The 24,806-nt window shown below is 40.5% G+C and overlaps 1 protein-coding gene across 2 annotated transcripts in view; it reads left to right on the top strand.

The window, feature by feature from the left end:
- The window catches only part of vps50 (VPS50 EARP/GARPII complex subunit), a 118,228-nt gene that overhangs the window by 71,255 nt on the left and 22,167 nt on the right, over nucleotides 1–24,806 (top strand). For both annotated transcript variants that reach the window (XM_055662741.1, XM_055662751.1), the window contains 3 exons: nucleotides 3,608–3,714; nucleotides 10,860–10,981; nucleotides 14,594–14,674. In XM_055662741.1, the coding sequence (XP_055518716.1) occupies nucleotides 3,608–3,714; nucleotides 10,860–10,981; nucleotides 14,594–14,674 (310 nt within the window). The remainder of the gene's footprint in view (nucleotides 1–3,607; nucleotides 3,715–10,859; nucleotides 10,982–14,593; nucleotides 14,675–24,806) is intronic.

The following is a 24,806-nucleotide window of genomic DNA, read 5'->3' as shown; positions in this document are numbered from 1 at the left end:
GGTTAACCAGCAACGCTCTAATCCCAATGGGCTGCTTTCCTGGTGGCACAGAAAAAAATCAAATGAGGAATGTTGTTAAATTCCGCAGGAGTTCAATATTCTCCATGTTTCGAGTTTCCTGATCATGACAGGAACTCTTCACCCTTTCCTCTACACTACCCTTGATCTCTTGCCCTATTCTTTTCCTGTTAATAGGAACAGTTCTCGCCAAGATGGCTGTCGGAAGGGAGCGTGTAGCGTGTAGGTTTAGCTGCCGCTGCTCTCTCTTCACATGGTGTTTTTGATTTTTTTGTCTTTGGATCGAATTCTGTCTTTAATTTGTGTATTAGTGATGTATTTATTATTTATTTTACTCCGATTATATGTTTTTTTTACTCCTGTCAAGTTCTGTAAGATGTCCTTGAGACTTTTGAAAGGCGCCCATAAATAAAATGTATTATTATTACCTGCCAGGCCTTGTCCTGCCCTCCTCGCTTCTTTCTCCCCTGCTTCCTATTTTGTCTCTCCTCCTCCCCTTCCACTTTCCTCTATCTTCACAATTAACATCTCTAATCCTTTTGTCTCACACCTTGTCTTTTCATCTCCAGTCTTTGTCCACCATCTACCTATCAACTAAACCCTTCTCATGAAAAAGCTACTTATTTTAACTACTAAACCAGGTTCGCTTCTTAATAAACAGACACCACACAAACTGTTTGGTAGACCAGTTCAAAACTTTACTTAACATCGGCCGATGGAAGGGAGGGAGAACTCCAGTCAAGTGACCAACACAGAAACTTGACTGTCCTCAGCCACCTTCTCTTAACAACAGAATTGCATTGCCTTAAATAGGTTTTTTTTGTCCCCTTAGCACTTTCCACAGACATTAGTCATGGTCAGAGGTACAGGAAAAGGTTTCCACAGAATGCATCACATCAAACCTTTTGTTTACATGGTACAAGATATACTGAAAACATTGGCCATTTGCTTTATCTCCAAATAGACCACCCTAGCTCTTTTCGCTGCTTCCTCTGTCATTTGGTCCCTCATAAACATAGGTCATTTGTTTTATGGCATCTTACTTCAAAGATATCTCTAGCTCCTTCTCTCTGCCTGTCACTTGGGAGACAATGTTATAGGATTTATTATCTCACACACCCCGCAACCTGAGGAAAGCCTAATTTGACACTAAATGTAAGCTGTAAGCTAGCCCAGAAACCAATTTAATATCTTCTTATATTTTTAACTAAAACTCGGCTTCATCACTCACTTGTATCAATCTACTACCTGCCAGGCTCTGTCCTATCCTCCTGTTTCAGCTTTCTTAATCCCACCCTCCCACAATCAGTCTGAAGAAGGGTGCTGACCCAAAACATCCACCTATCCATGTTCTCCAGAAATGCAGTCTGACCCGCTGAGTTACTCCTGCACTTTGTGTCTTTTATAAACTAGCATCTGCAAGTCCTTGTTTCTATTCTTAAATTTATCCTGTAGTTAATGTATAATGCAAATAGCCATATTGTGACATATACCAACAATTAAAACAATGTTTTACCAGGATGAATTAATTTGCTTTTCAAATGAAATCCAATCATCTGTCACATGGTCAATAATTTTGCAACTAGCAACCTCTACAGTTGGACTAAACTAGTGTCTAAATGTTCATCATGAATAGGAAGATAGTGTTTCAAATTTGATTAAAGAGACTGTACATGTATAACATCAGAAATTTTAGACAAAAAATGGTTATTATTTTAGCTATGAGTAAAAAATAAACTGCTGGAAAGACTTTGAGTCAAGCAGCATCAGTGGATGTAAAGACAAAGTCAACATTCCAATCCCAATGCAGAGTCTTGACCTGAAGTCAACTATCCCTGTTCCTCCACATATGCTGATTGACCCACTGAGTTCCTTCAGATTTTCTGTTTTGCTTCAGACTATGATATTAGCAGTCTCATGTTTCTCTGTAATTGTAACTAATTCCCCATGATACTTATTATTTGTGATTGGTCCTGAACCTGTCCGAATGGAATAAGCTTGCCAAGCTCTGTGCAGAGAACAGAGATATTTTTCCTTGAAACTTTAATGAAACTAAATATAACTACACCTAGTATAAACTAAAATTCTACAAATAATAGATCACCAGATTAGAGAAAGATTCTGTAATTATAGGATTACATAATAAATCATGCTGCAAGCAAAAATATCATCCTCTGGTGTAACTTTTGTGCTCTAATTGTGAACTATCTATCATCAATTCCCATGTCATTAGCTCCAATTCCAAGTATAATTGCAACTCATCCTGATGTCGGCTCCCATCAATACTGATTAATTTGATATGCCCAGAGTGTGTTTGCAAATTACCCAGATTTCCCCCCAAATCAAACCTTTTGTAACACAGAAGAAATTACACCTGTGTAAATTAATTGATGAGAACGCCTTCCATTATGATTGTCCCTTCCATGCTCAATTTATTTCTTGGAACCCAAGCATCTTGACTTGACTATCTTGCGCCACATATCTCAGCATTCCCAATTTTCACAAAAGTATTATTTTGACAGAGGAGCATTGAGTTCATCAGCATCATAAAATGTTCTTACTCTGCTAAATTTAGGAATCAGACTGGATGAAATAGATAACATAAATTGTGTCCTTGGGTTAATGTCTGTGAATTAAAGAAACTTCTTCTAGCAGTTACTTCATAATTTCATGTTCTCGGAGCAGAATTAGGCCATTTGGCCCATTGAGTCTACTCTGCCATTCAATCATAGCTGATCCATCTTTCTCTCTCAACGCCATTCTCCTCCCTTCTCCACATAATTTTTGATACCCGTACTAATCAAGAACCTGCCCGACGGTGGCGCGGCGGTAGAGTTGCTGCCTTACAGCGCTTGCAGCACCGTAGACCCAGGTTACATCCCGACTACGGGTGATTTCTGTACGGAGTTTGTATGTTCTCCCCGTGATCACTTGGGTTTTCTCCAAGATCTTTGGTTTCCTCCCACATTCCAAAGACGTACCGGTACGGAGGTTATTGGCTTGGTAAATGTAAAAATTGTCCCAAGTGTGTGTAGGATAGTGTTGATATGTGTTGATCGTTGTTCGGAGTGGACATGGTGGGCCGAAGGGCTTGTTTCCACGCTGTATCTCTAAACTAAACTAAACTGTCAATCTCTGGTTTGAAAATACCCAAGGATTAGGCCTCCAAAAGACCTGTCTTGTGAAGGATTGCTATAAAAAATTGGAGGTTTCTCGTATTACATTTTGATATATTTTTGGTCACTATTTGCCAGTCAAGGGTTAAATACATTTATCTTGTCACTGCTGACATTATTTGAGTGCCCGAAATGTCAGCTCTTAAGACACTTTGTATTGCTTAATTCTCAAATACTTCATGGCTCAATAAATACAGATGTGGATTGTCAAATTATTGATGTGAATGAAAGAACTGCCGATGCTGGTTTAAATCGAAGGTAGACACAAAATGCTGGAGTAACTCAGCGATTCAGGCCTGACCCGCTGAGTTACTCCAGCGTTTTGTGTCAAATTATTGATGCCGCCTTGTCTATCAGATGATCGTGAACCAAGCACAGTCAAATTTTGAGCTAATTTCAGTTTCTCTTTCTAGTGTTTCCAAAGAAACTCTGAAAATTAGAAAGAAATCAGACTACTATCTGAACAAGGGCAATACACTCATTTTAACAAATACTACCTTGAATGTAATAAGGCTTGTTGGTAAGTATGAACATTTTTAATTGATACCTTATGTTGGCAATTAAAATGGTGACTTCACCTGCCCCTCCCACTCTACTGTACTTAATTTATAATTATCACATTCATCCTTTACTTTGTCCACAACATTGTTCAACGTATCCATGTAAGGACCTAAGATTTTCTATTTTAACCTCTGCAGTCCAATGGTCCTTTGTGCATTTCCTCTCCCAACCAATTTTGGCATTTATCAGAATTGAGTTGTCTACTTGAGACAATTAAGGCATTTGACAAGGTTCCTCACGGAAGGTTGGTTAAGAAGGTTCAATGGTTGGGGATTAATGGAGGAGTAGCAAGATGGATTCAACAGTGGCTGAATGGGGAGATGCCAGAGAGTAATGGTGGATGGTTGTTTGTCAGGTTGGAGGCCAGTGACTAGTGGGGTGCCACAGGGATCTGTGTTGGGTCCACTGTTGTTTGTCATGTACATCAATGATCTGGATGATGGTGTGGTAAATTGGATTAGTAAGAATGCAGATGATACTAAGATAGGTGGGGTTGTGGATAATGAAGTAGATTTTCAAAGTCTACAGAGAGATTTATGCCAGTTGGAAGAGTGGGCTGAAAGATGGCAGATGGAGTTTAATGCTGATAAGTGCGAGGTGCTACATCTTGGCAGGACAAATCAAAATAGGACGTACATGGTAAATGGTAGGGAATTGAAGAATGCAGGTGAACAGAGGGATCTGGGAATAACTGTGCACAGTTCCCTGAAAGTGGAATCTCATGTAGATAGGGTAGAAAGCTGTTGGTGTGCTGGCCTTTATAAATCAGAGCATTGAGTATAGAAGTTGGGATGTAATGTTAAAATTGTACAAGGCATTGGTGAGGCCAATTTTGGAGTATGGTGTACAATTTTGGTCGCCTAATTATAGGAAGGATGTCAACAAAATAGAGAGAGTACAGAGGAGATTTACTAGAATGTTGCCTGGGTTTCAGCAACTAAGTTACAGAGAAAGGTTGAACAAGTTAGGGCTTTATTCTTTGGAGCGCAGAAGGTTAAGGGGGGACTTGATAGAGGTCTTTAAAATGATGAGAGGGATAGACAGAGTTGACGTGGATAAGCTTTTCCCACTGAGAGTAGGGAAGATTCAAACATGGGGACATGACTTGAGAATTAAGGGACAGAAGTTTAGGGGTAACATGAGGGGGAACTTCTTTACTCAGAGAGTGGTAGCGGTGTGGAATGAGCTTCCAGTGAAGGTGGTGGAGGCAGGTTCGTTCTTATCATTTAAAAATAAATTGGATAGTTATATGGACGGGAAAGGTATGGAGGGTTATGGTCTGAACGCAGGTGTATGGGACTAGGGGAGAATACGTGTTCGGCACGGACTAGAAGGGTCGAGATGGCCTGTTTATGTGCTGTAATTGTTATATGGTTATATGGTTATAATTAGGCAAATTAATCCCTGGCTCCAATCAAATCATAAGGAATCAAGAGATGGGAAAAAGCAGGAATGAGGTACTGATTTTAGATGATCAGCCATGATCGTATTGAATGGCGGTGCTGGCTCAAAGGGACAAATGGCCTATCCCTGCACCTATTTTTTTAAATGTTTTCTATGTTACACAAGTATAACAGGTTTTGAAAACAGAAAAATGTGAGTTTTCAGAATATAGTGCTATAGTGCGAATGCAGAGGTGGGTAGCAAGATAGGAACTACACCCTTGGCTTTTGTGAACACTGTTCAGCAGTATGATGACAGAAGGAAAGCAATTGTTCATGAATCTGGGAGTACAGGTTCTCCACCGATTTTTGGGGCACCCTTGTTTTTCAGTGCACTCTAGTATCTTTGTCCAACTTAAAGGAGGTGCCAGACCACCAGATGTGGGAAAATCAGTGGTGGACCTTCATGTGCTTTTTTGTATCTTTTATCCAACAGGAGAGCAGAGAAAACGGAATGACCAGAGTATAAATGGACAAATGGTATAAATGCACTCAAATTCACTTGGACCATCTCCGACATCTCCCTACCGTTTTTAGATCTCACTCGTCTCCATCACAGGAAACAGACTATTGATCAACATCTACTACAAACCTACCGACTCCCATAGCTATCTTGACTACACTTCTTCCCAATGTGCTTCCTGTAAAGACCCTATCCCCTACTCCCTATTCCTCCGTCTACGCCGCATCTGCACCCAGGATGAGGTGTTCTATACCAAGGCATCGGAGAAGTCCTTATTCTTTAGAAAACGGGGGTTCCCCTCTTTCATTATAGATGAGGCCCTCACTGGGGTCTCCTCGATATCACACAGCTCCGCTCTTACTCCCCCTCCCCCCATTCGTAACAAGGACAGAGTCCCCCTTGCCCTCACCTTCCACCCCATCAGCCGTCATACAGCATATAATCCTCCAACATCTTCGCCACCTCCAACGGGATCCCATTACTGGCCACATCTTCCCATCTCCACCCCATTCTGCTTTCTGCAGAGACCATTCTCTCAGTAACTCCCTGGTCAACTCATCCCTTCCCACTCAAACCAGCCCTCCCCAGGTTCTTTCCCTGCAACCGCAGGAGATGCAACACCTGTCCTTTTACCTCCCCCCCCTCGACTCCATCCAAGGACCCAAACAGTCTTTCCAGGTGCAGCAGAGGTTCACTTGCCTCTCCTCCAATCTCATCTAATGTATCCGCTGTTCCACATGTCAATTTCTCTACATCGGCGAGACCAAGCGCAGGCACGGCGATCATTTCACTGAACACCTCCGCTCAGTCCGTCTTAACCTACCTGATCTCCCGGTGGCTCAGCACTTCAACTCCTCTTCCCATTCCCAATTTGACCTTTCTGTCCTGGGCCTCCTCCATTGTCAGAGTGAGGCCCAGTGCAAATTGGACAAACAACACCTCGTATTTCGCTTGGGTAGTTTACACTCCAGCAGTATGAACATTGACTTCTCTAACTGCAGATAGCTCTTGCTTTCTCTCTCCATCCCCTTCCCCTTCCCAGTTTTGCCTCTAGACTTACTGTCTCCGACTGCATTCTATCTTTGTCCCGCCCCCTCCCCTGATATCAGTCTGAAGAAGGGCCTCGACCCGAAATGCCGCCCATTACTTCTCTCCAGAGATTCTGCCGCACCCGCCTAATAATGATTTGCTGTACATTTCTGTTGACCTTTTGTGGTCTATAATTTTGGCTGTGTACAAAAAAATGTTTTTGTAAACAGCTATAATTTAGTGATCTACACTGCATTATTTGGAACAAAATGTACATAATTGTTTTCCAAACCTCTGCAATTGAACTGAATTAGTAAAGCAAGTGTGATGCTGTTACTCAGTTGTCACCTTTAATTGGACTGCTATTGATTTCATACTGATGTTAAATTACAGTATGTGTTGTAATCTTGGGGGTAAATAGACAAGAATACCATAATTTTAAATTTGGGTTTATCATAAATTGTTTCCTTCAGGACAGAAGTGATGGAAATTCTTAAATGCTTACCTTCTTCTGACACTTGTAGTCCAAACTATCATTGGAAAGGCAATTAATATAACACATTATTGAATTTTCTTAATTAACTGCATCTTATTTTTCCACAACAGTTAATGACTATCAAGTGTTTAATGTTAATTGCTCAGATTCCAACAACACATAAATTTGAATATATTGACATTCATAGCATTAAAAGGAAGGAAGAAATTGTATGTTTATTATCTTTCTGACCCAATTTTGTTTCAAAAATACTTTGTACTCATTTACTATTTGTTTTGCAAGGTGACCATTGTTGTAACGCAAGACAGTGGACAGTTTGCCCTATGTAGGATCCCAAATATAGCAAGGAAATAACTGATCAGATCATATGTTTTTAGAGATTGGTTGAGGGATAAATATTGTCCAAGAAAATATTAATCTCGGAGCCAATCCCTAAATACAGATTTGTTGCTATGTTTCTATGATCTGGTCAATTATTTCAATAAGCATCTTGTAATCATTTTGTAATGCCACAGTAAAGTTGGCATCTATCCTGAACGAGCAGTTGGTATCTTGGTTTTGGTATTGATTTATTATTGTCATATGTACCAAGATATAGTGAAAAGCTTTGTTTTTCTTTTGTTATCCAAACAAATCATATTATACACAAATACAATTAAATTATATACCAGTACAACAGGCGATGAAAAGGGAAAAATATCTGAGGGCAGAAAATATTGTTCCGGCATTTATCGTGTTATAGCTACAGAGAAATTACAGATTTAAAAAGATCCAAGATTAAGACGGCACGGTGGTGCAGTGGTAGAGTTGTTGCCTTACATCAGAGACTCGGGTTCGATCCTGACTACGGGTGCTGTCTGGAAAGAGTCTGTACGTTCTCCCCATGACCTGCGTGGATTTTCTCCAGGTGCACTGGTTTCCTCCCACACTCCAGAGACGTACAGGTTTGTAGGGTAATTGGTTTGGTAAAATTATAAATCGTCCTTTATGGGAGTAGGATAGTGTTAGTATGCAGGGCTTGCTGGTCAGTGCGGACTCGGTGGGCCGAAGGGCCTGTGTCCACGCTGTATCTATAAACTAAATTAATTATCGAAGATTGGGACTACACCTTAGTTTCTGGGAGGACAGTTCAGATGTCTGATAACAGCCTTTCAGGCTGGCTCTGGCATGCTATGGCTTCACTTTCGAGCATACAGTTAAATATTAAAGTTCTTGTTGGCAAAATAGCTTTGGATCTTAATCTTGAATATATTCGCCAATTAACATTCACTTCCCTCCTGGGAAATTCAGAACATTTATAATTGTACGTGTCAACTAAACTTCCTGTTTTTGTTTTTAAGTCCAGAGCATTATTATTGGCCCCATGTTCTTAAATCTAAAATTAAATTTCATAAAGTTGTCTACCATTGCAAATTTTCGCTGCGAGTTTCTTTGGTTTGAGATTCAACACAGCGTCAATCAGCACTGATCATATCTCAATGATCTCTGGAGGCCACAAATTTATTTTTCTTACCCCTTGCAGCTGTCGGGAGAGAAGTAGAAGACATTGTTTCATTTTATGTTTGTTAAATCCAAAAATGATAAAAACTGTTCTCTTTCCTCTAAACAATTACATTATCTATTATTTAATGTGACTGGAAATTTGACTTGATAATTCTTCGTTAATTATCATCTAATTTCCATAACATTGGCTTCATCTGTCTGGGTGCAAGATAGATGATTGTTAATACTTTTACTAGTCCTTTAAGCTAATCCACTCTTCAAAAGGATCATGGTTCAAGTGGTCTTTGGTCCTGGTACATATTTTTGCATGTTCTGTTTCTGTTGTAGTCCAAAAATATATTATTTTCAGCCTTGGTCACATGTATCTTGTGTGTATTGTGATCATATTGAAAATATGGATATCCTTGTGGCATTAATAGCAATTATTCTGCCCCACAACATTCCAGACAGCTGTGCCAAGAATAACTAAGTAGTTTGCAATTTTGGTATGCATTGGAGGAAAATTTTGGAGGAAAAGTCAGGCACTGTTTGAGCTTCATACTCTACAGTTAGTATTCACTACAGTAAGTGAATTCATCTAATACCTTCCTAACTTACAAGAGCTGCATTACTGCTGCATTACAGAATAAGTATTTCTTCTGACTTAAGGATTTAAATCAGAAGCCTTGCAACTAGTATGACATAAGGACGTTGGCTCAACAGCAACTTGCTTTGCAACAGAGCCAAACTGATTCAAGTTAAGCCAAAATCAGAATTTCATTGGATGACATAAGGCACAATATTGCGATTCCAGTGTGTGTGTCCATGGTATGTTTCTACTATCAGCATCACATGTACATTGGCAGCAAACGTCATAGAGTGATGCAGCCTGGAATTAGGCCCTTTGTCTCATCTTGTCTATACTGACCAAGTTGGCATTGTGGGCTCATCCATTTGCCTGCATTTTGCCATATCCCCCTAACCCCTTCCTATCCATATATACCTCCAAATGTCTTTTGAAAGCTGCAATTGTATCCACTTCTCTAGTTTCCTCTTGTAGCTCATTCTAGGTATCGACTTTCCCCTCTGAGTAAAAACATTGCCCATGAGGTTCTTTCTGAAGTCTCTCCTCTCACGTAAAGCCTGTGCACTGTTGTTTTATAAACATCTACCCTAGGAAAAAAGACTGAGTATTCACTTTATCAATCCCCCTCAAGACCTTGTCCACGTCAATAAAAGTCACCCCTTAGCCACCTATGCTCCAAAGAAAAAAGTACCAGCCTAACTATTGTCAAGCCCACAAATTCTGGTAACACCCTGGTGAATATCTCTAATCAATCCATGCCTGTCCTGCTGGAAGGGTATATCCTGTCCCTAAGAATCCCCTCATTTTCCCACCACTAATGTCAGGCACACTGCCTATAGTTCCCTGGCTTGTCTTTGCTGCCCTTTAATAGTGTTACAACTGCCATCCTCCAGTATTCTGTCTGTTAAAGGCACAAATATCACTTCAAGAACTTCTGTAATTTCCTCCCTAGATTCCCACCAGGTCTGATGGTACACTTGGTCAGTCTATGGGATTTATCCACTTTAGTGTACTTTAAGCATTCACCACAGTATGTCTGCACTGAGTCTTTCACAAGCAATCAACTTTGCAGTTCTCTTGCCCACTCTGTCTCCCATGCCCTTGCAAATATTTCCGTATATATCCATTTCCTTTTGGAATCTGTTAATGCCATGCTATCATGTACTGGTTGCAAATCAAAGTCAGTTGCTCCACAGGTGTTTCCTAGGATTGCCTCTGGATCTTCATAGGTTATCTTAAATCTGTGTTATCTGCTTTATTGAGCCTTGATCATATTGAATGGCGGTGCAGGCTCGAAAGGCCGAATGGCCTACTCCTGCACCTATTTTCTATGTTTCACAACTAGTAATGGTTTCTCGTTATTTGCATAACCTAAACTTTGCCGTATATTAAACATATTTTGTAAATGTCAATGTAGCATTCTCTAATCTAAGAAAAAAGATCCATTCTCCTTTCTATTCATGATCTGTCATCTGTTATTCAAAGAACAATGGTAGTAAACCTTACTTCTCATAATCATGTTGGCACTGCAATCATTGCTTTGTCGAGGGGAGTGAAACACAAGCTGATTTTATTCTGAAATACTGTTTTTTTTATTCCTTTCTAGGAAAGTACATGCAGATGATGAATATACTAAAGCCGATTGCTTTTGATGTGATCCACTGTATGTCACAACTCTTTGATTATTATCTATATGCAGTATATACCTTCTTTGGCCGGGAAGACATGGTAAGTTCACAAATGCTGTAATAAAATAATGCAATTGATATTAGGATCTAATGGCAGACCACGACACATGCTTGGAACATTTTGGATTACAATTTTTACTTCCTAATTTCAGCTCCAGTAATCTTTCTATCTGGGATTTCAGGCTAAAACCAAAGTTACAAAAACTTGAAGTAAAACCATAATGTTGAAGACACTCAACAAGGCAGGCAGCATTCTGAAAAGAGAAAAAAGACTAAAGGTTTCATATCGAACTAAAACCTTCTGATCTACATGACCTGAGTGTTTCCAGCATTTTCTATTTTTATGTCAGGCTTCCAATATTGCCGGTTTATGATTTTCAACAGCAGCAACTTGCACTGCTTTATCCCTCATACAGTGCCCTCCACAATGTTTGGGACAAAGACCCATCATTTATCTATTTGCCTCTGTACGTCACAATTTCAGATTTGTAATAGAAAAAAGCACATGTGTTTAAGGTGCACATTGTCAGATTTTAATAAAGGCTATTTTTATACATTTTATTTTCACCATGTAGAAATTACAGCAGTATTTATGTGTGTTCCCCGCATTTCAGGGCACCATAATGTTTGGGACACGGCAATGTCATGTAAATGTCATTTTAGTATTTTGTTGCATATCTTTTGCATGCAATGACTGTTTGAAGTCTGTGATTCATGGACATCAGCAGTTGCTGGGTGTCTTCTCTGGTGATGCTCTGCCAGGCCTGTATTGCAACCATATTTAGTTTATGCTTGTTTTGGGGGCTAGTCCCCTTCAGTTTTCTCTTCAGAATATAAAAGGCATGCTCAATTGGGTTCAGATCAGGTGATTGACTTGGCCACTCAATAATTACCATTTTTTAGCTTTGAAAAACTCCTTTGTTGCTTTAGCAGTATGTTTGGGATTATTGTCTTCAATGAAGATGAGGGAGCCACTACCTACAGCAGCCATACATGCCCAGGCCAAAATACCCCTAGCACAGTGTTTCACAGATCAGTTTCTTCTCTCCTCCGTACTTTGCTCTTGCCATCACTCGGATATAAGTTAATCTTCGCCTCATCTATCCACAAGACCTTTTTCCAGAACTGGTTGCTCGTTTAAGTACTTCTTGGCAAACTGTAACCTGGCCATCCTATGTTTGCGGCTAACCAGTGGTTTGCATCTTGCAGTGGAACCTCTATTTCTGTTCATGAAGTCTTCTTCAGACAATGGTCGTTGACAAATACATACCTGACTCCTGAAGAGTGTTTCAGATCTGTCAGGCAGGTGTTTGGGGATTTTATTTTAATTATAGAGAGAATTCTTCTGTCATCAGCTGTGGAGGTCTTCCTTGGCCTGCCAGTCCCTTTGTGATTAGTAAGCTCACCAGTGCTCTCTTTCATCTTAATGATGTTCCAAACAGTTGATTTTGGTAAGCCTAAGGTTTGGCTGATGTCTCTAACAGTGTTCTTCTTGTTTCTCAGTCTCATAATGGCTTTTTTGACTTTCATTGGCATGACTTTGGTCCTCATGTTGATAAACAGCAATAAAAGTTTCCAAAGGCGATGGAAAGACCGGAGGAAAGACTAGGTGCTGATAGCTCTCTTATACCTACAATAAAGAGGAACTTAAACACTCCTGAGCAAAAACACCTGTGAAGCCATGTGTACCAAACATTATGGTGCCCTGAAATGAGGGGAGACTATGTATAAACACAGCTGTAATTTCTACATGGTGAAACAAAAATGTGTAAAAATACCTCTCATAAAATCTGACAATGTGCACTTTAACCACATGCAATTTTTTTTTTCTAGTACAAATCTCAAATTGTGGAGCACAGAGGAAAATAAAGAAATGATGGGTCTTTGTCACAAACATTATGGAGAGCGCTGTATCTTGTCAGTCCCCAAGACTGCTTTGATTACCCACTTACCGCATTATAAACAGTGAACGCATGTGCAGAGATCAAGCAGCCAGGGCATGCGTGGCTGCTGATATTTCTGGTATCGAATATATTTTCACAAATACCTGAGCAGCAATGCATCCACTCATGCACAGTAAATAGCTCATTATGACTTTTAGTGCTTTGGGCATTAACAAATGGTTAAATTGCAGTAGTGAAATAATTTGATTAAATAAGAACTAAAAGATAAACCAGAAGAAATAGAAGATACTGGAACATTGAAGACGGATTATGTCAGTGAACTCATAATGCAGCCCAGTGACTTGGAGAAATTAGTTCAAATCCCAGTGTGGCAGATGGCAAATTTAAATTCAGTTAACTGTAAGGCTTAATGACCGTGAAATTATCTAAGTGTTGTAAAATCCCTTGTGGTTCACATAGTTTCTGTTCTAGTTTGTACATGACTTCAGGGTCACACCATTGTGATTAATTCAGCATCCTTTGGACATGCAAGTTATTCAATTGTACCAAAATCCATGTTATGCAGTAAGCGCTCACCTAGACACTAGATTTTTATATGAAAAACACATTCAGCCCTATATATTTGTAAAGTCTTGTGCGGGAACATATGAAATGCTGAAATTTGGAGAAGAGTCTCAATCCATTTCTTCAACCTTCTGATGTACATAAATACAATCATACTTTTCATCCAGCATCCACAACTTGTTTATTACTTTTTCTGTGTATGTCTTAGCTCCCAAGCAGAAGAAAATGCCAGATACATCAGCACAAGGGAATTGGGAGGGAGTAGTCATGGCATTACTCAATATTGACCATGGATCCCACAATGTTATTGCATCAAGAAATCTTTTTCATCACATCTGTACCTCCCACTTGAGCTCAGAATTATGATGGCATGTTTTCCATTCACCTGAATGCACATAATTGAACAACATCCAAGTCCATACAATCCTGGGCAATGCAGTGAAGAGACGATCGCCTGCTTCATCACTCTCCCTCACAAACATACCATGGCTATTGTGCAAGCAATCAGAAAAACACACTGCTGTTACACCTCCAACAGTTATTTTGATAGAACCTCACAAACTTGTGATCTTACCTAGAGCAACGCAATGGCACTGCTGATAGACCTGCTGCCTTACAGCTCAACCTATTTGGATTTGCTCAGTTATTTGACCTGAAATAGTTTTATGAGAAAAATTGGGGTAGTATCCAGTCATTAAAGATTTAGTCCGTGTTATATTTGAATGACCAAATGTTTTGAAAGTTTAATTCTGTATAAGTGTATTAAGTTTGGATGTATTGAGTTCCATTTTGTTTCATAATTTGATTTCAAAGACAATATTCAGGAGAGCCAATATTTTGGGCTGAGTGGAGTTAAAATAAAGATGCAGTGAAGATGCATTGACTGAGGTAACATACCTGATCGTACTTTGTTCGAATGATACAAACAAAATATTTTGAATTTGCATGGGTGAATTTTGTAGTGTTCCTAAATGAAATATTTGAAGAGCATTGACAATGCACTGCATTAATGGCATTTTGCAAACATTTGAAGAACTATTAAATGGAATCTGATAAATCATATTTTTTATTAGAAGATTAAATTGTATTTATTATTGTTTGTTAGAATAAACAATATTATGACATAAATACAGTACCTCCGATAATGAAATACCTAACCTGCATTCTCTATTATTTGCTTTCAGTACGAGTCCACAGGACTAGGATTAATCAGCAGCAGACTACGGACCACACTGAGTAGAATACAAGAAAGCCTTATCGATCTGGTGAGGAGGTGGATTTCTGAATTATTGCTTCAGTTAAATTAACAAATGATTTCTAACATTGTAAGAGATTTGTACTCATGAAATTAGTAGCTGTGGATAGTAAATTAATTATGGATTTTCCAACCTTTTTAGCTTGTTGTCTCAGGTGATTGTTCATAAACAGGCGCAAACTTTTGTAATTTCAGAGATTACAAAATTGGTTTCATGTTTCATTTGGAGGCTTAATATCAAGCCTTGATTCCATCATTCAGTGTTCAATCAACTCACTAATTGTACACCAGTAAATAGTTTTGGCAATCCTTTTTTATAAAATCAAAAAAGTGCTGAAAATACTCAATGGAGCTGCCTGCATCAGCAAGAGAGTCAGTTCACAGTTCAGATCAGTGATCTCTTGCCAAAACTTGGAAGAAGTTAGAAATCAAACGTGCATAAAAAATAGAAATAATTGGGTACCGTATTCGTCTTTTTAAGGAAAAATGGTCATCTGCTGCAAGGTTTTCTGATGAGGTGACTGAACTATTATCTAGAATGGAAGGCTGAAATATATGATATATAAGCATGTAGATTAGGGATTGTCAGCATGGTTTTGTGCGTGGGAGATCATGTCTAATAAATTTGTTTACATTTTTGGAAAAGGTAACAGTTGACGAGGGCAAGGCAGTAGATGTTGTCTATCTGAACTGCAACAAGGTCTTTGATAAGGTTCTGCATGATAGGCTCCTCTAGAAGATTAGATCACGTGGGATCCAGGCTGAGCCAGCAAATTGAACTTAGAATTGACCACATGGAAGGAAGCAGAGGGTGTGTGAGGAAGGATGTTCTTTGGACTCCAGGCCCGTGATTAGTGTATGCATCTGGTATCAGTGCTGATACCTTCGCTGTTTGTGGTTTATATGGTGAGATTTATTTGGTGAGACCACACCTGGAGTATTGCGTACAGTTTTGGCCTCCTAATCTGAGGAAAGATCGTCTTGCCGTAGAGGGAGTACAGAGAAGGTTCACCAGACTGATTCCTGGGATGGCAGGACTTTCATATGAAGAAAGACTGGATAGACTCGGCTTGTACTCGCTGGAATTTAGAAGATTGAGGGGGGATCTTATAGAAACTTACAAAATTCTTAAGGGGTTTGTCAGGCTAGATGCAAGAAGATTGTTCCCGATGTTGGGGAAGTCCAGAACAAGGGGTCATAGTCAAGGATAAGGGGGAAGTCTTTTAGGACCGAGATGAGAAAAAAAAAATTCACACAGAGAGTGGTGAACCTGTGGAATTCTCTGCCACAGAAGGTAGTTGAGGCCAGTTCATTGGCTATTTTTTTTAAGAGGGAGTTAGATGTGACCCTTGTGGCTAAAGGGATCAGGGGGTATAGAGAAAAGGCAGGGTTCTGGAAACTGAGTTGGATGAGGCAGGGAGAGGGGGGGGTGCAGAGAAGCAGGGAGGTGGGGCAGGGAGGGAGGGGGGGGGCAGAGGGCAGAGAGGGAGAGGAGGGAGGGGGGGGGAGATGGGGGAGAGAGGGGGGCAGAGAGGGAGGGAGGGGGGGGGGGACAGAGAGGGAGGTAGAGAAGGAGGGAGTGCGAGGCGGTAGAGGTGGAGGGGGGGTGGAGGCAGCACTTACCCAGGCCGTAGTGCAGCTGCCTCCCCACCGGGTGCCGGGCCCGAGCGAGGCTGCGGGCAGCCGTGGACCCGTGGGCGGACGTGGGCTCGAGGGAGGCCGCGGGAAGCAGGGCAGGTGTCGAGCCAGGATCAGCCCGTGGCAGCAACCTCCCCACCATGCACGTGGACGGTGAGCAGGTGGGACCATGCTCCATGCAGCGGAGGGCCGGCCGATCGTGGCTTCCGCGAGGGGAAGCACACCCACCCACGTGACAGATGATCGGGCGGGAGAGACGAAAAGGAGATCGTCCCCCGTGATAGCCAGAGATCGCCAGGTGGGATCCGGATCACCAGCGAGGAAAAGGCGTCATGATTCCCCAAGTTCCTGCGATCGAAGCGCTCTGGAGCTCCGAAGCCTTCGTGCCCTCGGAAGCGCTCGGGAGCTGCAGTACAGAGCCCACTGCTCGTTCTTTCTGCGTCTTTTGAAGAACCAGGGGGGGGAGGGAGGTGACATCATTCACTGCGCGCGGAACACAGCGCAGCAGGCCGCGAGGAGCTATTGTGACGTCATTAGCGAGACAATCTCGTTTATTTTCCGAGTTATTTGAAATATTTGAACATTTAAATCTCGAGAAATCATGCATGAAATTTTCAGATAAGGCGATTTTTGACATCATGGCATAAATGTCTATCAGAATATGTAAAAATGTCACATTAGCGCGTCCGTCCTGTTTTCGAAGAGATGTGAAACACACACACACACACACACACACACACACGGACATTTTCGGATTTCAGCATTTTTTCACACACACTTTTCTAAGTATAAAGATGTACTCGAACTCCAAGATCTCTCTGTTGATCAACATGAGATCTAACCTTCCGGACCAGTCTACCATGCAGGTCTTTGTCAAAGTCCTTGCTAATGTCTATGTAGAAAACTACTTTAAATGACCATCGATGTTAGGCATCAACATGATGGGCCGAAGAGCTTGTAAATATACTTACATCTATAATATACTTCTTCTATAGGTAGGTGATATATACTAATTCTAAGTATTTCAAAAGATTTTTTGTTTTTATTTTAAATCTTTATATTTTTTAATTGGCTTTCTGATTTTTAGGCCTGTCCCATTGGCCTACGTATATTGTGCTCTTCTATTTGACAGTCAGGATAGTCTGTATATGAGGTGGTATAATAAAATTGCTAAACCATGCCTTGTTTTGCAAGCAAGAATGAGTCCTTTGAAACTGTTGCATTAAAGAAGATTTCTCAAAGAATAGTGTCAGAGGCTCCGATCAACTTGAAAAAGATTATCCGAGCAAAAAAATATAATCCTTTACTCCCACACACTACAAATCTGGATTCTTTGGAGTCGAAGCAATGCTCACAATCTATAATTTGTGTATAATATGAAAGGCTAAGTGCTGACAGTTTTTGTCTCCACACATCAGTAACACACTTTGAGAATAGAAGTGGTGTTCACAACAGAGATATAATGCTGTTTGCAATGATGGAATACAAATTTGGAATATTTTGGAATAGAAAGGATCAATAGATGACCTGATTGGTGTTTAAAGTTGTAAAAAGAGATGGTACTGCATTCATTAACATGAGGCCAAGGTTAGATCAGTCATGATCTTAGTGAATCGTGGAGCAGGCTTGAGGGAGCAACTGGCCAATTTCCTACTGCTGTTTATGGCTGAGTAAGATGAGAACAAAAATCTTGAAATAGGATTTGAGGCAAAAGATAGAGGAAAAATATTGGATTTTAACCACTTATCCCACTTTTTCTTCGTCAAAGTAATTTATTCACAGTTGTCAGTCACGACTTCAATCTTCCAAAACTTAAATCTTCCAAAAAAATATATAGAATGAGAAAAGTATGGGGCAAAATAATTGTAATTGCATGCTAATGACCAAAATCTTTATAAGCAGTAACATGAATATCTAGTTTTCCTATCAAGCGAGTATTAAACGTAAAAGCCTATTTTTGTTTATTGAAATTTGGTTAAAATTATTTAATCAGACAAGCAGTATGTATACCATTGCAAAATCATTGAGTTACTAAAAGGAAAGGATTATTTCCATTTCAACTCCTTGCAGAGTTGCACTGCTTGCTTGATTGTGTTAATTAGCAGAATGTCATCTGATTCTCTGCATACACCAGTCAGTCACTGTATCTATTTTTAATGTAAAATAAACATGAAGCAATACTATAACCGAACACGTAATTTACTCATGATTACAGCTGAGAGACAAATAACAGTTCGACTAAGTATCAACTATTCCAGCTGTTTACATTTTGCTTAAATTATGACAACAATTTTCTTTACACCGAAAATGAGAAAACTTAGTTGACAGTAAAGCCATAGTCTAGCTAATTGATTGCAGGTTTTCTGGTTCATAAAAGATGAATTAGGTTATAATTGTATGTATTTTGCCAAGTGAAAATGAAATTAATTAAATATGGCTCAGATTTTAACATGTCTTGATAAATTGGCCTCAACAAACTGTCATCAAAAATCTTGCCATTTCTGACAGAATTTTTTTGTTCCTAATATCGGACGTTCACTCTATAGAATCTCTAGTATAAATTGGTTGAGCAACTAATCAAACCAAAGAATTCTAACATATACTAATTGCTAAATGAAGTAAAAGAGTCAAAACTGCTTATTCCTAATGGGGATCTCTGCATGGGTATGACCTGAAGTACAAGGGGAGAAAAGACATAAGCGTATTTCTCCTCTAAAAGGTTAGTAGAAATTAAGAACTCTATCCCAAATCACATGCATGTTCATTTCATTATAAATTGACAAAACAGATTATTAGGATTTTGTTAGTTAGGGCTATCATTAGTTTGGAGCAAAGGCAAGTAAGTTGATGTTCAAAGAAGGTTTGATCTAATAGAATCGTAAATTGAAGTTGAGTGTTTAGATCTACTTGTGTCTTACGAGCGTGTAAAAAAAGAAACAAATTAACATAGAAGAAAGCAGTACTGAAGCAGGTTGATCACAACTGTCCACAAGGCAACTTTCATCGGAGATGTCCTAATTCATAAGGAAACAGGGCTTCCCCTCTTCCATTATAGATGAGGCTCTCACTAGGGCCTCCTCGATATCCCGCATCTCTCTCTTGTTCCCCCTCCCCCCATTCGCAAGGAAGATAGAGTCCACCTTCCACCCCATCAGCCGTCGCATACAGCATATGATCCTCCAACACTTTTGCCACCTCCAATGGGATCGCACTACTAGCCACATCATCCCATCTCCATCACTTTCTGCTTACCCCAGACCGTTCCCTCCGCAACTCCCTGGTCAACTCGTCCCTTCCCACCCAAACCACCTTCTCCCCAGGTGCTTTACCCTGCAACAGCAGAAGATGCAACACCTGTCCCTTTACCTCCCCCCTCAACTCCATCCAAGGATCCTGACGGTCTTTTCAGATGAGGCAGAGGTTCACTTGCACCTCTTCCAACCTCATCTTTTGTATCTGCTGTTCCAGGTGTCAACTTCTGTACGTCAGCCTGACCAAGCACAGGCTCGGCGATCATTTTGCTAATCGTTTTCCGCTCACTCCGCCTTAACCTACCTGATCTCCCAGTTGCTCAACACTTTAGCTCCTCCTCCCATTCCCAATCTGACCATTCTGTCCTGTGCCTCCTTTGTCAAACTGAAGCCCTGCGCAAATTGGAGGAACAGCACCTCATATTTCGCTTGGGTAGCTTTCACCCCAGTGGTATGAACATTGACTTCTCTAACTTCAACTGGCCCTTGCTTTCCCTCTCCCAATCCCCTCCCCCTTCCCAGTTCTCCCACCAGTCTTACTGTCTCTGACTACATTCTATCTCTGCCCCGCCCACTCCCCTGACATCACTGAAGAAGGTCCTCGACCCGAAACGTCACCCATTTCTTCTCTCCAGAGATGCTGCCTGTCCCGCTGAGTTACTCCAGCATTTTGTGTCTACCTTTGATTTAAACCAGCATCTGCAGTTCTTTCCTACACATTTTGTCAACTTTCACAAACTGCTTGACAAGAAACCAATATAATGTCTAAAGGAGAACTGAACATGGATTTTCCAAAGCTGATCGTTGAAGTCATCATGAAGCAAATGTGTTAAGTATTGGAAATGCAACTAAACATACAGTTTCTGGTTTTAACCGAGACAGGAATATAGGCAGGCAGCTGATCTATTTGTGGTATATGGATTGATCGTTTAAGTATTATAGACAGCAGCCAGTCCTTTGACCATTATTTATACACTGCTGGGGAATCCATTTTGTAGGATAGGTGAAGCAATAATATTTTATTCAGGCTTAACAAACTATCAAATTGACCAATGTGTGAATTCAGCACCGCAAACACCTCCACATCCGCCCACATTAACTGTTTGCGTACCTTAACAACCTTCAGTTCTAATGCTACCCCCTACTTGTCCTTGAACTGTGACCAACACCCGTTGCTCAGCTAACGCCGTCTGGTTTTTCTGTCATCTCTCTCCAACTGTTAACCGCTTTCTTCACCCTCTCTGTCCTCCCACACCCCCCTGTGACTTTACTCTATCTCTCCAGCTGCTACTCTGCCTTTCTCAAAACTATTATGGGCCACATAACCACACAACTCTACCATCACCGAGTTACATTCCAAGCCGACACTTGGATTCAGTATTAATTCAACACATTTAACAAATCATAGATCATGGAACAGAACAGCACAAGAACAGGCTCTTCGTCCCATAATGTTTGTGTTGAACATGACGCCAGTTATTGTTCTCTGCCTGTCTGTGATGTACAGTGCATTCAGAAAGTATTCAGACCCCTTTACTTTTTCCACATTTTGTTACACTACAGCCTTATTCTAAAAATGGATTAAATTCTTTTTTTTTTTAATATAATCAATCTACACACAATATCCTATAATAAAAAATCAAAAACAGGTGTTTAGAAATTTTTGCAAATTAAAAATAAGTAACTGAAATATCACATTTACACAAGTATCTAGACCCTTTACTCAATACTTTGTTAAAGCACCTTTGGCAGCGATTACAGCCTCAAGTCTTCTTGGGTATGACACTACAAGCTTGGCACCTGTATTTGGGTAATTTCTCCCATTCTTCTCTGCAGATCCACTCAAGCTCTGTCAGGTTGGATGGGGAGCGTGGATACACAGCTATTTTCAGGTCCCTCTAGAGATGTTCCATCAGGTTCAAGTCCGGGCTCTGGCTGGGCCACTCAAGGACATTCCCAAACTTGTCACAAAACCACTCCTTCGTTGTCTTGGCTGTGTGCTTAGGGTCATTGTCCTGTTGGAAGGTGAACCATCGCCCCAGTCAGAGGTCCAGAACGCTTTGGAGCAGGTTTTCATCAAGGATCACAGGTATACAAAAATGCTGGAGAAACTCAGCGGGTGCAGCAGCATCTATGGAGCGAAGGACATAGGCAACGTTTCGGGCTGAAACACTTCTTCAGGCTCGAAACGTTGCCTATCTCCTTCGCTCCATAGATGCATTTTTCCAGCATCTGCAGTTCCTTCTTAAACATTTCATCAAGTATCTCTCTGTACTTTGCTCCGATCAGCTTATCCTGACTAGTCTCTCAGTTCCTGCCGCTGAAAAACATCCCCACAGCATGATGCTGCCACCACCATGCTTCACCGTAGGTATGGTATTGGCCAGGTGATTAGCGGTGCAGTCAGGCCAAAGAGTTCAATCTTGATTTCATCAGACCAGAGAATCTTGTTTCTCATTGTCTGAGAGTCCTTTAGGTGCCTTTTGGCAAACTCCAAGCCAGCTGTCATGTGCCTTTTACTGAGTGGCCACTCCACCATAAAGGCCTGATAGGTGGAGTGCTGCAGATATAGTTGTCCTTCTGGAAGGTTCTCCCATTTCCACAGAAGAACTCTGGAGCTCTGTCAGAGTGACCATCTAGTTATTGGTCACCTCCCTGACCAAGGCCCTTCTCCCTTGATTGCTCAGTTTGGCCGGGCGGCCAGCTCTATGAAGAGTCCTGGTGGTTCCAAAGTTCTTCCATTTAGGAATGACGGAGGCCACTGTGCTCTTCGGGACCTGCAATGCTGCAGAAATTGTTTTATACCCTTCCCCAGATCTGTGTCTCGACACAATCCTGTCTAGGAGGTCTACGGACATATCCTTCATCTTCATGGCTTTGTTTTTGCTCTAACATGCACTGTCAACTGTGGGATATTTTATAGACAGGTGTGTGCCTTTCTAAATCATGTCCAATCAATTTAATTTACCACTGGTGGACTCCAATCAAGTTGTAGAAACATCTCAAGGATAATCAATGGAACCAGGATGAACCTAAGCTCAATTTTGAGTGTCATAGCAAAGGGTCTGAATACTTATGATTGTGATAATTCAGTTATTTCTTTTTAATGATTTTGCAAACATTTCTGAACACCTGTTTTCGCTTCTTTATTCTGGGGTATTGTGTGTAGCTTGATGAAAAATAAAAGAATGTAATCCACTTTAAGATAAGGCTGTAACGTAACAAAATGTGGAACAAGTGAAGGGGTCTGAATACTTTCTGAATGCACTGTATACCCCTCCATTTCCTGTATATCCATGTGTGATCTATAAACCTCTTAAATGCCAAAACACATCTGCTTCCACCTCCATACCTGATATTGTGTTTCAGCCACCCACCCATATGTATAAAAACAAACCAAAAGCTTACCCTGCAAATCTCCTTTAAACGTCCCCCCCCCTGGGTGTGTACTTTGGACGCATTTACTTTTTGTGTTGCAAGGTGATCATTGTTGTAACGCAAGAAAGCTGGTGGGCAGTTTGCCCTATGTACGATCCCAAATATAGAAAGGAAATAACTTAGACCTGAATTGTATGTTGGAACAGATACCGCACGATCCTCTTAAATACATATTTATATCTCTTACCTGAATTTTTTTGTATTGGTAACATTAATGCCACCTTGCTTAGTCCAAAAAGTTTTATCTAAACTATATTGGTCTAATTTTTTTTTTAAATAGGTTATTGCAATAAAGAAGTTGGGCTCGGCTCAAATAATCCTCGTGTAATAATGAAACCTAAGAACACAGATTAAATACCTAGAAGGCCGATAAGCAGTGCCAAATGTTGCAAGACTCCTGATAATGCAGCCATCTTTGCTTGAGAACACATGAACAAGTTAATGTGGATAGCACAGCAAAATAGAAATTTGATTGATGGATGTCCACATTTTTGAAGTATTAACAAATTGCCATTTATCAACTAAGGCATTTATTAGAATATGCTGTGCCCTCATAATGTTTGGGACAATGACCCATCATTTATTTATTTGCCTCTGCTCCACAATTTGAGATTTGTAATAGAATAAAATCACATGTGGTTAAAGTGCACATTGTCAGATTTTATTAAAGGCCATTTTTATACAATTTGGTTTCACCATGTAGAAATTACAGCTGTGTTTATACATAATCCCCCCCATTCCATGGCACCATAATGTTTGGGACACATGGTTTCACATGTGTTTGTAATTGCTCGTGTGTGTTTAATTGCCTCCTTAATGCAGGTACAAGAGAGCTCGCAGCACCTTTCTTCCAGTCTTTCCTCCAGTCTTTCTACCACCTTTGGAAACTTTTATTGCTGTTTATTTGTAATAGAATAAAATCACATATGGTTAAAGTGCACATTGTCAGATTTTAATAAAGGGCATTTTTATACATTTTGGTTTCACCATGTAGAAATTACAGCTGTACATAGTCCCTCTTGATTTCAGGGCACCATAATGTTTGGGACAAATGTCTTCATGGGTGTTTAATTGCTCAGGTGTGTTTAATTGTCTCCTTAATGCAGGTATAAGAGAGCTCAGCATCTAGTCTTTCCTCCAGTCTTTCCATCACCTTTGGAAACTTTTATTGCTGTTTTTCAACATGAGGACCAAAGTTGTGCCAATGAAAGTCAAAGAAGCCATTATGAGACTGAGAAACAAGAATAAAACTGTTAGAGCCATCAGCCAAACCTTAGGCTTACTAAAATGAACTGTTTGGAACATCATTGAGAAGAAAGAGCACTGATGAGCTTACTAATCACAAAGGGACTGGCAGGCCAAGGAAGACCTCCACAGCTGACAACAGAAGAATTCTCTCTATAATAAAATAAAATCCCCAAACACCTGTCCGACAGATCAGAAACACTCTTCAGGAGTCAGGTGTTGATTTGTCAATGACCACTGTCTGCAGAGACTTCATGAAACAAAATACAGAGGCTACACTGCAAGATGCAAACCACTGGTTAGCTGCAAAAATAGGATGGCCCGGTTACAGTTTGCCAATAAGTAATTAAAAGATCAACCACAGTTCTGGAGAAGGGTCTTGTGGACAGATGAGATGAAGATTAACTTATATCGGAGTATTGGCAAGAGCAAAGTATGGAGGAGAGAAAGAACTGCCCAAGATCCAAAGCATACCACCTTATCTGTGGAACACTGTGGTGGGGGTGTTATGGCCTGGGCATGTATGGCTGCTGAAGGTACTGGCTCACTTGTCTTCATTGATGATACAAC

Source organism: Leucoraja erinacea, chromosome 2, assembly GCF_028641065.1.
Source record: "Leucoraja erinacea ecotype New England chromosome 2, Leri_hhj_1, whole genome shotgun sequence".
Classification (NCBI taxonomy): domain Eukaryota; kingdom Metazoa; phylum Chordata; class Chondrichthyes; order Rajiformes; family Rajidae; genus Leucoraja; species Leucoraja erinaceus.
This window is presented reverse-complemented; position numbering and strand designations above follow the sequence as displayed.